This window comes from Phaethon lepturus, unplaced genomic scaffold (genome assembly GCF_000687285.1).
Source record: "Phaethon lepturus isolate BGI_N335 unplaced genomic scaffold, ASM68728v1 scaffold40088, whole genome shotgun sequence".
Lineage (NCBI taxonomy): Eukaryota > Metazoa > Chordata > Aves > Phaethontiformes > Phaethontidae > Phaethon > Phaethon lepturus.
The window spans coordinates 4,133-20,101 of NW_010556188.1; the positions used below are offsets into that span (position 1 = coordinate 4,133).

Consider the following 15,969-nt stretch of genomic DNA (forward strand, 5'->3'; position numbering starts at 1 on the left):
AACTGGCTCCTGCTGGGTAGTGTTGCCTGCTGGGACCTTGCCCCCGCTTCGTAACGAGAAGTGCGGTGAATGCTACATCGAATACTCCCATACGTATTTCAGTTCCTGAGGGAGCCATGGCATCTCTTCAATTGACCTGAGTAAAGGGAATTTCTATTATATCTCGGCTCAGGGGCTCAGCACTGGGATGGTCCTTTATGCTGTAGCCCATTATCCCATGACGCTGTGAGGTTAAGCTACCTGGAGATCAGATCCATGTTTGTTTAAACATGTCTACATGTTTATCTGTGTCATGTTTATTTAAACATATCTTTTATTGTACATCTTCGCAGATTTGGGGCGGGGGGGCGGGGAACCAAACATAAAAGCAATAAGGTGAATGATGTCTGCTTACTTTCCCTCTGTTTCTGCAGTGGGATGCATTCTCCATCCCAGAGCTACAGAACTTCTTGATGATCCTGGACAAAGAAGAAAAGGACAAAATCCAGCAAGTGCGAAGGAAGTACGAGAAGTTTAAACAGAGACTGCAACAGACCTTGAAAGAAGCCAGAGGCAAGCCTGGGTAGCCCAACAGGAGGCACTGGGCATCAGACTAAGCTAGATATTATTTTTAACATGAAAAGACACTTCTCAGGACACCTTATAGTGGCCACTCTCCCTCTTCACCCTTCCATTAAGGACTGGCTCACAGCACCAATAAATGAGCATACAGCATTTTCTTCTTCTGAAACCTCTTATCCCAGGACCAGAGCCTGTCGAAGAACGGGAAGCCCGTTTTAAAAACTGTGGCTGTCAACAAACCAAACAGAGCTGCTGCTTCGCTTTTCAGCTGTACCATCAGGTGGAGAAGCTTTGTGGAAAATGCTAGCGTTAGACCCAACATCTACTGGCTGATGTTTTGAGCAGGGTAACACTTGCTCTTCATGCTCCTCCCAGGAACTTGCTTGTTCTTGTTTGGAGGTGCTGTGGCTTGTTGCGTGCGCCCACGTGGCCGAGTTCTCATTTCATATGTAGAGCACAGGAAGCAGCAGATAAAGCGCAGGAGGTTGTTGCACCAAACCACGTGGGTGTTGCAGCTGCAACCAAATGCCAAACGGACTTGTTCAGGGCTAAGATAGCCAGGGCAATGCAAAGCTATGGCACCAAGGCAGCTGCAACACCCAAACAGTCTGTTAGTAAGTATTATTGAAACTTGGTAATACTAATTCTGGGAAAAAGTCATCCATTTTTATTCTAATTAACTTCCAATTTTGAAAACAGATGTGAATTACAGCAAATTCTCCTGATGCTTAGCTAAGCTAGCCTGTGTTTTACCAGTTTTCTCCTCTGTAGGAATTGGGACCTATGTTTTAACAAATTCTGTTTGAAAAGTGTAGAGATGATGGTTGGGGCATGGGCTGATGGTTTGCTACTGAACGTTTAGCAATACATATCCAACAGACTAACCCAGGAAAGCTCAAAACCCCATTTTAAACAAATCAAACTGATTTTGAGCTATGAACAGGTCTAGGCATCGAGGGAGAGGAGCTCCACCCAGGGCCAGGGCGTGGATGTGGCACCGAGAGCGCTGGCTGCCTGTGCAGAAGAGTAAGGGAACCGTTAGCCTCAGACGCTTTCCTCCCACCACTCTCTCATACCGTGCTTCCTCCTGCTAATCCTCCTTGCACTGCTCTCCCACCACTCCTGTCCGTGACACGCCATCCTCTCCCTCCCTGTGCCACTCTGTACGTGTTGTGTTCTCCTTCCCCACTCGCCATCGGTGCTCTGCCGGCACGTCCAGCAAGGTTACCAGGTTTTGCTCTCTATGTGGAGCTAGGAGAGGACAGTTCTCTCCCCCCCTCTCAGGGCTCCCACCGTCTCTGGTGCATGCACTGCGCATCCTTCAAAAAAAGTCCTTGAGCTGGAGCGTCAGTTACTGCCGTAACTCCACCCAGGGACCCCGATCTCGCTGATGCCATGCAGCGATGGCTGAAGGGCAAGGAAGGCTCCAGGGGTGCCAGAGCTGAGAGAGGATGGGCCCCACGGCTACGCTCAGTGCTTTTTTCCCAGCACGCTGCACACAGCCAGGTTCAGTCTTCCCTCTGTCTACGCAGGGCACGGCGACAAAACGTAAAGAGAAAACGGAAAGTTAATACCCGCCGGAGTCAGGTGGAGCGTGTGAAGGGGTTTCATGTTGACTTGATGTGTCCCTTTGAGCTTGCTGAAGGCTGCTGTGACCCCACCTGCGGCAAGTGGGAAGGGAGGCAACAGGTTATTGTTACCACAGAGACAATGTGGAAGAGTCTAAAATTTTACCTCAGTGCCTTTTTTTTTCCTTAAGTGTGAAAGCTTTGCATTTGGGCTAAGGAGGAAGTTGGAAGGGGCTTTTGTCAAGAGGCCTTGTCACTCCTGTCCCCCCATTTACCTAAAGTACTGTTGCGATGAGGCTGCTTTTGTCCGTAGAGGGACGAGGAGCTATTTGGTTTCTTTCCTGAAGGTGACTGCTTGGGATTTTTTTTTTTTCCCCATTGAGAGAGTAACTGCATTGCTTAAAGCCCCTGGGTTTGTATAAATGCCACTTTCTGCAAGCTTAGTTCCAGCTCGTGCTTTAGTCAGTAGCGTGAAAGGGTTTGCTCACAGGGCTATGGCCTCTGGCACGCGGTGCAGGGGGGCCTCCCCGCCGTACTGTACTCTACACCCAGATGACCTTTAACATGGCGGCAGCCCAAACAGAGCAGCAGTCTCCGTGCTCTGGGGCTGTTGGTCCATTTACAAGAATACTTATTACTTCACTATGCACTTGTGAAGTTAGTAACGTTTATCTAGTGCTTCAAATCTTGAAAGCACTGTATAAATACTTCTGTTCAGTCAAGAGGAAGAACACTGTAAAAACTGCCATTGGTTCTGAGAAGATCCAGACGCTTGTTTTTAAATCCCTTATCTTTCTGGCTAGAAGTTGTAAAGATTTCTTTTGTTGTTGTTGTTGTTGTTTTCTACTAGAGTTCTGGTGACTGTCTCCCTCTCCCCTCCTGGAACCCAGCATGTCTTTGACATTTTTGTAGAAGGCATGGCTTCTTATGCAATTACCGTGAATGCTGCTGAAAACCTCCTGCAAAGGGGAGGGCTGTTTCTTTTGGTTTTTCAAGATATGGGGCATCTGAAGAATCGGTAGATCTTGAAACTCTCATTCTCAAGGCAGTTGAGCTTTCTCTAGGATAGAACTATTGGCCCCTTCCTTAAATGCAAAATACTGTTGGCAGTGCCTTTGGTTAGTTCGTGTGAATTTATTTTTCATGTCTATTGTAAAACATGTAAAATAATGTGTATAAAATGGAATAGTAAAGCTTCTATGGCAAAGTGAAATGCATTTTTGCAATGCTGTAATTTATTTTTACTACTCCCTAGTAATTCTATGGCATTTTTAAAAAATGTCTCACTTCCAGCTTTTTTGAAGGTTCTGAAACTACTTGTTCATACGCAGACAGTGTAAAAGACAACGATAATAAAACTGTCAGTAATTAAAGAAATCTCTTTAATCTCTTTTTCTGGCGCCCTCCTATGGAACATTCATGTATTAAGTCTAAAGGGAAAATACAGGAATCCTTCCTAGAAGTGAATTTGAATTTCTTAACCCTACTGTAAAGTGTCTAAGATTCAGCTAAAGAGGTACAGAATATCAACCCCTGTGAAATCTGACCAAAGTGTTTCATTATTCTTCTCCTAATACTTTAGGAGATTTAACAGAACTGCTACCCATGTCTACCTGTGATAAATTACATTTAATGTCATACATTAACATGTATTTATATATAAAAATAATATAAACCATAAAAATCCAGCTAATAGAGTTAATTCTTAGTGCTGAAATGTCTGCTATTATATCTGGAAATGTTTAAAATGGTAAAATCTAAAACCAAGTGGGGTTTACTTTTGACAAACAATCTATGGCACAGCTGGACTGCTCCAGGACAATGTGTTGGAATGTACTTTGCTTACATTTACCATGGTGGACATAACTGTGCCTCTGCCAAAAGATGCAAAGCAAGAACGTTAAATTAGCCAAAAGCTGCTGTAGCCAGAAAACTAGTGTACCATTAGGAACTTCTAGAAAATACATGGAAAAGGATAACGCTAGAGGTTTTATTCAACTTTTTATTTTTATGAAAAATGAACAGCTGGAGCAATATTATTATGTGAGTGAATGCCAGACCTTGTAAACATCCAGGACTAATTTTTGAATGAATAGGGCCTGTACATTATCCTTGATTTGCTGGCAGAGTGGTTTTATAAATAATAAGATCTGAGTAATTCTTACAGTAGATTTTTCTCTTTATTTCTTCCGGCCAAGCTTTGGAGCCTTCTCAAGGCCTTGAATGTATTTCCGAGGTAGCTGGTATTCTTCTGCAACATAACCAAGAGTTCACCTCAGGTAAATACTCAGAGTTCAAGAATTAAAATCAGTATCTTGCTGTAACCAGTCCCGGTTCTGTTCCAAGATAGACTTACCTAGCAGCATCTTGGCCAGATGATGGATTTGGTTGCCTTGGATCTGAACTTGAACTCTGTCTTTTGTTCCTGGTACTGGGGTGATGGTGGCACTGGCTTGTACTTTTTGTTGCAGAATGTTGGCCACACTCTGTGGGTCTAGACCATACAGCTCAAGGTTCTTGATAATTGTCACCTACAGGTTGTAATAATTATTGCAAACATCACTGCTGTAGGAATTAACAAGTCATGTCCCATTCATCCCAGAAAAACAAGCTCCCAAAGCTGCTCTTAGAACCCGGGCTTATGTTCAAAACCCGTAATTCTAGTTCTCTTTTTACCTTCTTATTTGATGATCTCTGTGCTATGGTTATGTCGATGGGCTCAATGTTTCCTTTCCTCACAATAGGTTCTTGTCCAAAAAACGTCACCTGGTGTAAGGGCTGCAGTCGTTCAAGGCACCTGAACAAGGTTTATACAACCATTTAGTCTATATAGTACAGCAAGGCTGATATTAACTGTGCTTTTCTACTGCAGCCTTTCACAGGTTTTTGAGACAAGCCAAGATTCTATGTGTGAGAAGAATTTCTGTCTTAAGAAGATAATGCATAACAATCTCATGCAAAGATTTGCATCCCAGCTATTATTTTAAGAAAGGCAGTCTACTGACTCGCAAAAATTATAGTTTAGATTGTTACTGGTAAAATTTTATAGATTGGTTCTTGTAGAGGAAAACCTTCTTTAACTTTGTCTATAAGCTATTGTTCAGTTGTGTTGTTCACAGATCGGTGAAGCAACTTCAGTTTAAATTTCAGCATAAACTGTGTTACTGTCCCACGAGCAAACTTGGCTTCAGAAATAAAGGAAACTGCTGGAGGTGCCTCAGAAGCACTGTGTGATGGAGAAGCTCAAGGCAAGTACGACACTGGGGATGCTTAGGCAAAGTTTTTCAGTATATGGAAACAATGGTCTTGTGTGAGATACTGGGGCCTCTTGGACCTAAAAGGTGGGTTTACGTTGTAAAGGCAGAAGCTGTGCTGCACATAAAGAGCAGGATGACTGCCATTGCCTAAAAAGGGCGTGTTTGGCTATCTATTGCAAAGGATGGCTTTATAAGTATGTACATACAGATTATACACAGAACCAGGCACTGTTTGTTTAGGACGCTTTCCCTAATAAGTGGTTAGCAGGTAAACAAAAAAAATCCCATCAACAGTTAATGCTAGATGCTTGTGAGAATCATAGGATAGTTTGGGTTGGAAGGGACCTTTAAAGGTCACTAGTCCAACCCCCCTGCAGTGAGCAGGGACATCTTCAACTAGATCAGGTTGCTCAGAACCCTGTCCAACCTCACCTGGGATGTTCCTAGGGATGGTAGAATGTTTCTACCACCTCTCTGGGTAACCTGTGCCAGGGTTTCACCACTCTCATTGTGAAAAATTTCTTTCTTATATCTACTCTAAATTGTTAAATGGTGAAGAATGAGAGAACCTTTAAGTGAAGGTCTCTGGATATTTTTTGTTGTATTACCAGTAGGAAGTTACAACTTAGGTAGCTCTAATAACACGTGGCTTTGAGTTGCACGCAGTAAATCTGTGTAATACTCAAACACTACATTGGGAAAAGAGTTACCTGCTCAAGAGGTCATCCCATTTAAGGTTTGAGATTTCATCTTGTTCCGACTTATCTAACAAACAGTCACACAGAACAGCATTCACCTTTACAAAGCTACAAAACAAAAACACGCATTAGAAGCAAATAAGTTCACCTTTTTCCTCTAACTTCAGCATCTCCTGTGGCAGTGGGGCAGGACAGCCTCCATGCCTACTTACTTTTTGTTTGTTTCATCAACCAACTCATTAGTCTTCACATAGTTAATGATGATGTTTCTCACCTCACTGCTTGAGAGGATGCTGCCTTTTCTAAAGGTAAAGAAAAATTTTTAACTTACTACTTTAAGTAGTTAGGTGTTGGGTTCTGTCACCAAGAGAGAAGACAGCAATTACCCTGACTAGATTTGGTAGTAACAGCTCAATACCAAAATATATTTGCTAGGGAGCCACTTCTTGTTACACCTCAGCTGCTATGTACCAGATTAAAGGTTCACAGCAGTAATTACAGAGACCCTAAAAACCTTAGTTCTGGGGTCCTAGTTTGGGAGGATGACCCCAACGGCACTCCTAACTTCAGGGGACTGGATAACTTGTACAAAACTGCCAGTTGAGGAGCTTTTTTGCTGCCTAAATTACACCAGAACAGACAGGATTAGGGCACAAGGAGGCAAGTGAGTTCTTTAAATTATCTGGGCATCGTCTTTTAAGTAAACCATACTGTGTGTGGGCAGAATATGCCTTAATCCAATGGCAAATTAAGAGAATCCAAGTAAAATGTATCAATTTTGACACTTGAGCTATCACCTCCCTAGCTGTGGGAGAAGTGCTGAATGCAGCTGTTGCAGCCTCTTATCTTTCTTCCATTTGTGAAGCAATGAATGTATTCTTGATTCCCATCATGCTTCTGACAGCATGGCAGGGCCCTCCCCATGAGGGCTAACAAAATGGTAACAGCATAGGCTTATTCTCTCTTCACATTAACAATGGTTTTGTTGCACTTTCTAGTGCTTACCTGTGTCCAGATTCCTGAAAAAGTGGGATCATTTTTGTTGAGACGCCATAAAGTGGAATGATTTCAGGAGCACGGTACACTTGTTCTCTATCTTCACTCTTGCTGTCTTGGGCAGCAGAGACTGAAGAAAATCCTTCAGGTACTGCAAATGCTTTAACACTGAAACAAGAATTATTCGGTGAAAGGGACTGAAACTCATCAATTCCATTTCACTGAGAAACCTAGCAGAGTTGTGCAAAAAGCTTTCTGGTCTGTTGTATAGTATGTCAGTTCCCCCAAATGCATTCCATTGCAGTGGGGGCCTGTGTCTGGGTATTAAAGGACATGATGAAAGAACACTATTTTGGAGCATTAGCTGCAATTACTAAATTTGTACTTGTACCCATTGCAAAGGTACACATAAATAAGCACCTCAACTCAGGTTTCACTCTGAGTAAAGCTGCCTGTGTTGGGGAAAAAGTAAATCTCCCCAGCTATTCTAAGCATATTTGACTCTCGTAATTACAGACAACTGCCATAATTCAAAGGATGCAGCCCTATTCCATAGAATCACCAGAATTAAATTTTAAAAAAACCAAACAACTGCACTCTCCACAAACGTCAGGCATTTAAAGGCTGAAATGATTCCTTAGTGGCCACTGATAAAAGACAATTCTGGAAGGGAGAGGGAAGAACTGTACCAGTGCAGGAGCTGGAGTCTCACTTCATTGACCAGAGCTTGCAGGTAAGAGAATTGTCAAACCGAATTTGAGTGTGCCTGTCTCTTAATGATAAGGCCAAGTATAATGAGAGAAGAGTTAATGCAAAAAGTCAAAGTAATTCTACTTCTTTCCAAACACAGAAGAGAAGATGTGCTTATATCTACAGAAATATTCTCCACTCCATTAGTTGCCAAGGAGATGTTATATACCAGGAAGCCTCAGGCCCGCTGGGAAATTCCAAGAGAGAGCTAATGTGCTGATACACAGAAGGAACGAGTAGGCCGTTCTTGATGTGAGGTAACTACTAATCCTTAGAAAGATAACAGGAACACCGATAGAGGAATTGGGTAAGAAATAACTGAAAGGGTAAGAGTATTTGTGCAAATCTATATGTGTAATGGAAAACACAGCAGTTTGGTTTTTTTTGGGGGGGGGGGCTCAGATATTATAACTTTGGCTTCTGATTTTGCAAAGTGCTTGATTTGATCCTATATGACATTCTGCAACAGTGGTTTCATGAGCATTTATTCGACAGTAGTGTCATCTTTTTGCTGGACTTATTCTTTAGACAGGTAAGTCCACTTCAAAGCTGAACAATGACTTGTCCCAGCACATAGATGGAATGGGGAGGGGACGACCTGCTTAAACTAGAAGGGCATAAAACATTCATACCATTATAGTCACTGTTAAATAGAGGGAAAGCTGCCTGATGGGTTTCAAACCTTCTTGCCTCTCTTCCCCCACAAACTACTATGCTGTCTAAGGAAAGTGCTTTTTAGTGACTGCTAACAAGCTTGATACTGTAACTCTTTTATTAGCATCCAAACTGGAAGCCAGCAATTTGTAACACTGCAACAAATTGCAATGAATTGAATCCTCCTTAACATTTTCTGGATGTTTCTCTGGAAAATTTGTACAACCACTACAACCATAATAAGCCACACGCAACTGTCAGATCATTTAACAGCCCTTTTTGATCTTAAGTTCTATGAGATGAATGCACAACTAACAAGAAAGAAAAGGTGGAAATCATGACACTACCATTAGACTTTTAAGCATGCTCAGTGCCACTGAGTAAAGGAGGAGGAATATTGTTTGCCTGGAAGAACTTTACAAGAGCAGGAAACATGAGCAATGTTGTATAGAAGCAGGGTATAAAACCCCTCCATAGCATATTAAGATTTGTAAATTAGGGCTGCTACAGCTATTCATAACAGGAATTCAAGCAGAGTATAGGTAGAGAGCTGAAAGTAGCAGATTCTGCTCCCTTCTTTCAGAGACTACCCACTCTTTCAAATGACAATATTCTACATACTCTGGATGTTTCCAGTCCACTTCCACGATGCTCTCCACACCTTTGTTCAGCTCCTTCACTTGTAAGATCTTCTGGTGCTGCATACATTGCAGGAATTTAGAGAACTGAAGGAAGCAACAATCAGAAATGTGGAGTCAAGCATTTTAAATTCTTGTTCATGTGTTTCTGACTGCCCCAAAGTTACTTGCTAAATCAGGAAAACTTCTTTAAAAAAAAAAAAAACCCACACCTTTGTTTCTCTAAACACAGCAATTGCTAAGGAGCAGTGAGTGCCCCTATCTGGCTCTAAAACAGAGTAAGCAAGTGTTCCTTTTGTAGGTCTGCTATCTGCTTGCTCTGTGACCTTCTTAGACAAATCACAGTACATCTCACATGGACTACTGTGAGGTCATTGGCAATGCACTTTGTCTTTGCTTGTCGTCTGCACAACCAGGACAGTATCGTCTCCTTTCTCTTCAGGTTTGTTTGTTACCACCTTTAGAAAAGGAACGGCCTCTTCTTGCAAGTAATTGCACTTTCCAGCAAGATCAGAACCCTTTAACAGCTACTGCAGTATATAGTGGCAGATAGCATTAGCTGCATTCAAAGTGGATCAATGCTCATGCTTTCCGGACAATTACTTTTCTCCCTGGATCCCACAGGAGCAGACAGTTGAGAAAAAGAACTTGGCTTTTAAGAACAGCTTCTAGGTTTTTGTGTTTGTCTGTTTGTTTTACTAGCACTTGAACAATTTTCACTTCAAACGTTTTCTCTCCTTCCAATTCTTATTTAAACTAATGCCAAAAAATTAATGCCAGAAAAATCTCACCTTCTTATAGCTTGACTTCTTTATGTCCAGTTGTTGTCCAGCAGGGCTATAAATGGATTTTTAAAAAGTTCTTTAGTTGTAAGTCACCCTTCATTTCTCCTTAAATCTTGCTACTTATGCTAGAAGTTTTCTTAAGAGCAGAAATACAATTCACACAGAGAAAGAATTACTTCAAACAAGCTAATAAATAGAACGTGATGAGTGAAACTAGTGCTGATGTTCCTGCGGTAGGCAAACGGCTGTTTTAAGTGACTAAAACATCAGCCAACTCAAGTTAGCTACCAGGTGCATATCCTGGTCTGGATGATCCTTGCATCGAAGTATTTGATGTAAGAAGTGAGCATAATCTTAGATAACCTTAGATAAGAACTGAATTTTACTTGTCAGTCAAAAACTTCATCCTAAATATCACACTTGATCTCCACAGTTTTAAAGCCAAAAACCCAGCATGCAAATCCAAAGACCATCTTCTTACCACATACCAGCATGAGAACATATGGCTGCGTAGAAATGTGCTGGTGAGCAGAGGGAGATCCGACTTCTTTACTTTGAATTTTAAGGCATGAAAAAAGCACTGATTAAATAATGCATCCATTTGCTCTGCAGGGAAAACAAGGACAAGTAAGCTGTGAGTAGTCGGTCTTTCAGACCACAGCACTTAGTTCTTTCAGACAACACAGAACTGTCTCTACCTGGTTCTTCGCAGTGAGCTGTCTAGAATGAACAGTGATCTAGATCATGGCTATGGGCTTCAGCAAACAAATGGGGCACAGTTTGGTTTCCTTTGTATGCAAGTATACCTTGTGGAGTCCTACTGTCTTCAGCTTCCCGCTGAACCACTGTGTTGGCATCTTCAGCTGTTTCTGCAGCTCTGTTCTCACCGAGTTCCTCCTTTCCTACCAGTACTGCACAACTGTCTTGCTCCTTCAGGCTCAAATCACCGACATCCGCATGTTGCAATGGGTCAGCGGAGAAGCTGATGGCAGGCTCTTTCCCCTCCATCTCCTCCTCATCTTCAGGACTCTCCTTTTCAGCACAGTCTGTTACCAAGGGAGCTAAGGTAGGAGGACAAGATTTGTCACCATATTCCCTATAAAAGGAAGAAAAAGCATAACAGCTTTCCATTTACTGCTTCGAAACCCACAGGACAATGAACAAATTTCACCCTGATAAAAGAGTGAAAATGAACTGGCAGTGGCATGGATCTTTTTCAGCATTCTCAAAACTATAAAATTTATTTTTAACTCATCTTCCTCCATAAACTCTATGTTTCCCCTATGAATCTTAATTTAAAACTGAGCAGACAAGTTGAATCCAAACGCAGAGCAACTCATTTATTTGGTTGAGACTGGCACAGTTGACCACTTTTAAGCAAAAATTGATTCAAAGTTCACTTTTTATAGAACAAGATTTCCTAAAATCAGAGTAATGGGGATGTTAGCTTCATTTCTATAATAATTACTCACAGGCTGAAGGAACTGAATCACGTGAATAATTTTACGTATCTATTTCCAATATGTATGTAATGGATAGATATCAGGCCAGACACCCGCTTCTGTCAGAAGAGTGTGGTCATCAAAAACATGTAGCTGAAACCTTAATAATGGTCATATCTAAATTGGGCACAAATAACTCAATATGATGAGCTGACAGATTAAGCTTACTGGGGCACAGATTTTTATTTTAATAAATACATGAGACTCGTTACACATTTTACCAAATATCTGGCAATATACCCACCAGAGGTGATCCATGTAAGTATGCAGCACAGCAAAGCCCTTCCCTTTCATTCCAGCAGCCAGCATCTCCGCAGTGGACATATTGGCAATTGCAACTGCTACTGGAGCTCTGGGAAAGAAGTGAGTATTACAGCAGAACAGCACAAATACACTGTGCTGCTTGGACAAAGACAGACTGGGCCATTGTGATATACTGAATTTCTTTTACGATGCCCTTGTTTTTACAACCTGCTTTTTTTAAAGCATCTAGGTATTTTCTGGTTTTGTCCCATCTTTCTGGTATGTAAAGTCTTCCAAAGAATCCCAAGGATATGTGCAGCTGTGATACTGAAGTGAAGGTTGTGCAGTGACATATTCTTCACTTTAGTAAAGTACAAGAAGCAGATGCACTGCCAAAAGAGACTAGCAGTGGGGGGGAACCCAACAGCTTTAGCACTGCTCCCCACTTTGAATTTCCTCATAAGACAAAGACAACTGTGTAGACTACAATCTTTTGTTAAAAAAAAATTACTGTTTCAAAACGCATCTACCAGTTGTGCCCCCACAGGTCCAAAAGAACCAATTTGCAAAGCTGTCCACCCAAGCTCAAACATATCCTAACCCAGAAAGTTAAGTGGACTATTTTTTTTCTGCTGTATTTTCCATTGTTTATGTCCACAGCGCACTGCTTTTATTTCCTCAAAACCCCCAGAGTCCTCCTGTAAAAAATAGCTTCATTTCATTTTTAGTTTCTAAGAAAAGATATGAATAAAGAATCCTCTGTACCTGTTTCCCAAGAGGGTGATGGCACAGAGCGTGCCCCGCTCTACTTGAGGAAAGCCAGAAGATGGCACTACAACTCCTGGCAGCATCAGATCTGAAGAAAAGAATAAAGCACATCCATTTCTCAATGAAAAACTCAGCCACTACCTCCTCCACCCCCAGCCCTCCCGTTACTCAGCAAAAACACAAGCCTGTTAATAGCTGAGCACATGCCAGATAAAACATGATTGTCGGTTTCTCCTAGTAAGGCAGCACTTCTTGCTACCACCCTGTGGAATAGGGGATCCAATTCACAAGGGTGCTGGGCACATCCCAAAAAATTGCAGAAGAGCTAAGCATGCTCAGCCCCTTGCCCTGTCAGGGCCCAAGGGAGTACTGTGTCTAACAGAAAGGCATGAGCTCACAGCCTAGAGAGCATTACTCTTCATTAATGACATGGAAAGAGAAAGGAACAAGGAGATGTGTCTGGAATTACCCATTTACTCTTCCCTGTCCCAAGGGCAGGTTCTCGCAGCAGCTCTCTCCCTGAGGAGAGAGTTGCCTAAAATTTGCCACTGCTGACCCAACCCTCCTGATCTGACACAATAGCTGCATTCAGCTGTGACTCTACTCAGCATGAGGAAGCAGGCTTAAACATCTCCTTGCTAATTTGCAGAGAAAGAGTATACCTTCTTGTGTGCTTCCTTCTGTTTTCCATACCTGGAACAAATAGACTGGCATGTGAGCAAAGCACAGTTTTCCCCACGTACAGCATCACGTTATCATCAAATTATGTAAAGAGCATCTGCTCTCCCTCATAGCAGCTAAAATTGCCTAGAACTTGCAGTCTCATGGACTGACCTGTGTTCCACGGTTTGGTTTTGAAGGCATCTCATTTTTTTCTCAGCATCATAGATTTAATGTGTATGCTGATGAAGCCAACAATATTTTTTCCTCCCATTCACTGTCACAACTACTTTCATCAAATCTAGAATTCTGCAATTGCAACAAAGGCTCCACATCTCTGAGGACAGAAATCACATAAACACCTTAACGTGACAAGGTAAGTAGCATGTGCATATTATGTAAACAACCAGGGCAGACAGCAGATATTTGAATTCATGGAACCAATACCACGAATAGCACTGCCTCGCTTCTCTTCTTTGTAACTGAATGCTCCCTAAATCTGCTCCCTCCCTCCCTGTTTGCAGCACCGGATAGCCTCATGCCTTTCCTCTTCTTCCCGAAGTGGCTCTACCTCTCCTCTCTGCTTTTGTTGGCCATTGTCTCGGTGGCTAGCTTCTTATCTTTGGATCGTACCCAGAGGTAGCCTGGTTGCCATGGGAGATGAATGACCTGCAGCCCTCTTTCATCAATGTCTTTCCCCCATTAGCAAGACTTTTTTTTCCCAGAAACTAGGTCACTACAAGTCAGCAGCAAGGCTTGCTCAGATGTCTATCACAGCTACACATTCAAGCACTTTATTTCCCCAAAAGCAAATGAAGTAAACAGAGGGACTCGAGTTCTACTTTAGATACTGTGTAATGGAAAAAAAGACATCTCTTCCTACACATACATTTCTTCCATTTACAGACTAAGGCACAGTGGCTGCAATTAAGTCTTTTTCTGGTTGAGCAGTTCTGCAATTTAAAGTTTATAAAGACCTGATTTTTATGAATCTGAATTGCACCCAAAGCAGGTTCCAGAAAATAGACTCCTTTCTTGTTAGTCTTGATCCATAATTAGGTGGTAGAGCCAGTAATCCAGGAATTCAAATCCAACCTTACCTGCACAATCCACAATTTACTTGACAGTGATTACAACTGTAGGTTCCAATATAAACTCACTCTGTATCCATAGGATAAGCGAGTTCACCTCTGAACTGACAGGAAGCAGGGTGGGAGCACAGGAACTCAGCTGCTCAGGGAAAGTTATAAAAAAGACAGTCCAATGACATAGGCAGTTCCGTGTCCCAGTTCAGAGTCGCTGATCACCCTGAGAAGATACTGCCAAATCTGAGGCTTCCACATGGAACAGGTTATTGCATTTAAACAGCTTAACCTACTTTGTCTCATTCACAAGTTTTTTTACAGCTAATTTATTTTCCTTTTTAGGACATCACCATGAATTACTTTGTGAGTACTTATTCTTTATACTGGTTTTATCTTGTTTCAGGTACCTTTCTGTCACTGGGAGAGATAACATGATAAAAGCCCTGAAAGCAACTCCTTTTTGCAATGCAATGTGACAAAGTTCTAGTCCTCTTACCTGCTCCTCCTGCTAGTTTCTGTAGCACAGAGGGCCATGTTGAAAAAGCAGGGAGAAGATTCGGGTAGACCCACAGCGTGTACACTGTCCGGAAACAGAACCAAATTTAAAGATGCATCATTAAAACCACCTCTAGCTGTTGCTTCTTCCCATCTTTAAGACTAAGCAGTAAAATACTAACCACAACTAAACACTCTCGTTACTCGGGTAATCAAGAAATCTGAAGTCAGCACAATCCTACAATAATTAGTAAATGTGATGGAGAAAAATAAAGCTGCTAGCTAATTCAAGCTCATGTGAATTGTTATAAAGGATACAGATGAATGTTTGCATTATTTTCCTTAAATCAAAGACACTCTGAACTAAAATGCTACTCCAAGAGGGAAGAATTGCTGGATATGGGAAAAATAATGGCATAGACTATCAAAGCAATTCATTGCCTAACTCCAGGCCTGCCTGGAAGCTTCTTGGTGTTATACCTTGCAGTGGACAAAACAGGGAAAAGGAGCTAAGGTGCTAAACCATAACTTAAAGACTTGTTTCCTGGTTTCTAACCTCTCAGCACCTCAGTTTCCTTTTTTGCTGAAAGAATCCAGAAATGCCACTGCTTTCACACAGACATTGACAGAATAACTGCATTCAAGATTATGAAGTGTACCAATACTGTAGGGGTAGGATAAGTACTTATGACAGACACAAGGAAATCTTTTGGGGAAAGGTTGGTGCCCAGTAAGTAAAGAGGGAGGATTATTCTAGTCCACTCCCCATACCTGTTGGATACAGAGCTTTCTCAATTTCAAACAGTACTGGGTTCCTGTTATTCATGTAAACAGTGACAGCCTCCCCTTTGTGACAGTATATTTTGATGACATTAAGTTCTTCCTTGTTTGGAATAAACTCAGTCAATTGTTCAGCACTAAGGTTAGGAAAAGCTGCTGCAACATCAGTTCGTAGTTTTCTCCTGCAATGATAAAATCACACATGTGTTACAAAGCTATCTAGATCATCACTCAAAATAATGCCTAGATCAGTAGTTACTATTTTGCTGGGTGTTCATGAGATTCCCACTTTTTCACAGAAGACAATTTGAAGCATTTGTAGCCGGGTTTACAAATGAGATAGTTGCATGCTAGAAGAATACTGGGAAAAGGCCAAATATGCTTGCCCTGCTCATATTCTTTCTTAAACATCTGCTTACAGCTCCTGTTGCTGTCTTTGCCTCTGTTTTGCACTGTGATTTCATTACTGCTCTGAACTCCTGAGCATAAATCTGGGAGTGTCAGACTTGCTCAGTCCAGCCTGTCTCCT

General features: G+C 41.9%; 2 protein-coding genes across 2 annotated transcripts in view; one reads left to right on the top strand and one right to left on the bottom strand.

Annotated features, from left to right (window-relative positions):
* The window catches only part of RASSF5 (Ras association (RalGDS/AF-6) domain family member 5), a gene marked incomplete at its 5' end in the record, with an annotated part of 3,834 nt that extends 3,268 nt beyond the window's left edge, over positions 1-566 (top strand). The window contains one exon of the mRNA XM_010292406.1: positions 414-566. Within this exon, the coding sequence (XP_010290708.1) occupies positions 414-566 (153 nt within the window). The remainder of the gene's footprint in view (positions 1-413) is intronic.
* A 3,743-nt stretch (positions 567-4,309) lies between these two features.
* Positions 4,310-15,615, bottom strand: EIF2D (eukaryotic translation initiation factor 2D). Its single transcript, XM_010292405.1, has 14 exons — positions 15,432-15,615; positions 14,662-14,745; positions 12,418-12,508; positions 11,654-11,761; positions 10,714-11,003; positions 10,396-10,513; positions 9,914-9,959; positions 9,106-9,209; positions 7,090-7,248; positions 6,297-6,386; positions 6,097-6,192; positions 4,806-4,926; positions 4,486-4,660; positions 4,310-4,380 (listed from the first exon to the last, which is right to left on the bottom strand). The coding sequence occupies exons 1-14, from the start codon at positions 15,484-15,486 to the stop codon at positions 4,310-4,312; spliced, it is 1,608 nt and encodes a 535-aa protein (XP_010290707.1). The 5' UTR covers positions 15,487-15,615.
* Between the last annotated feature and the right edge of the window lie 354 nt (positions 15,616-15,969).

What these genes read in the sequence shown, in the direction of transcription:
- EIF2D (XM_010292405.1), bottom strand. Translation starts at nt 15,486, where the DNA reads ATGAATAACAGGAACCCAGTACTGTTTGAAATTGAGAAAGCTCTGTAT. An exon ending in TGGGATGACCTCTTGAGCAG is followed by an intron (nt 4,927 to 6,096) that starts GTAACTCTTTTC and finishes AACCTTGTTCAG; the next exon opens with GTGCCTTGAACGACTGCAGC. An exon ending in TCTGGCCAAGATGCTGCTAG is followed by an intron (nt 4,381 to 4,485) that starts GTAAGTCTATCT and finishes GTTATGTTGCAG; the next exon opens with AAGAATACCAGCTACCTCGG.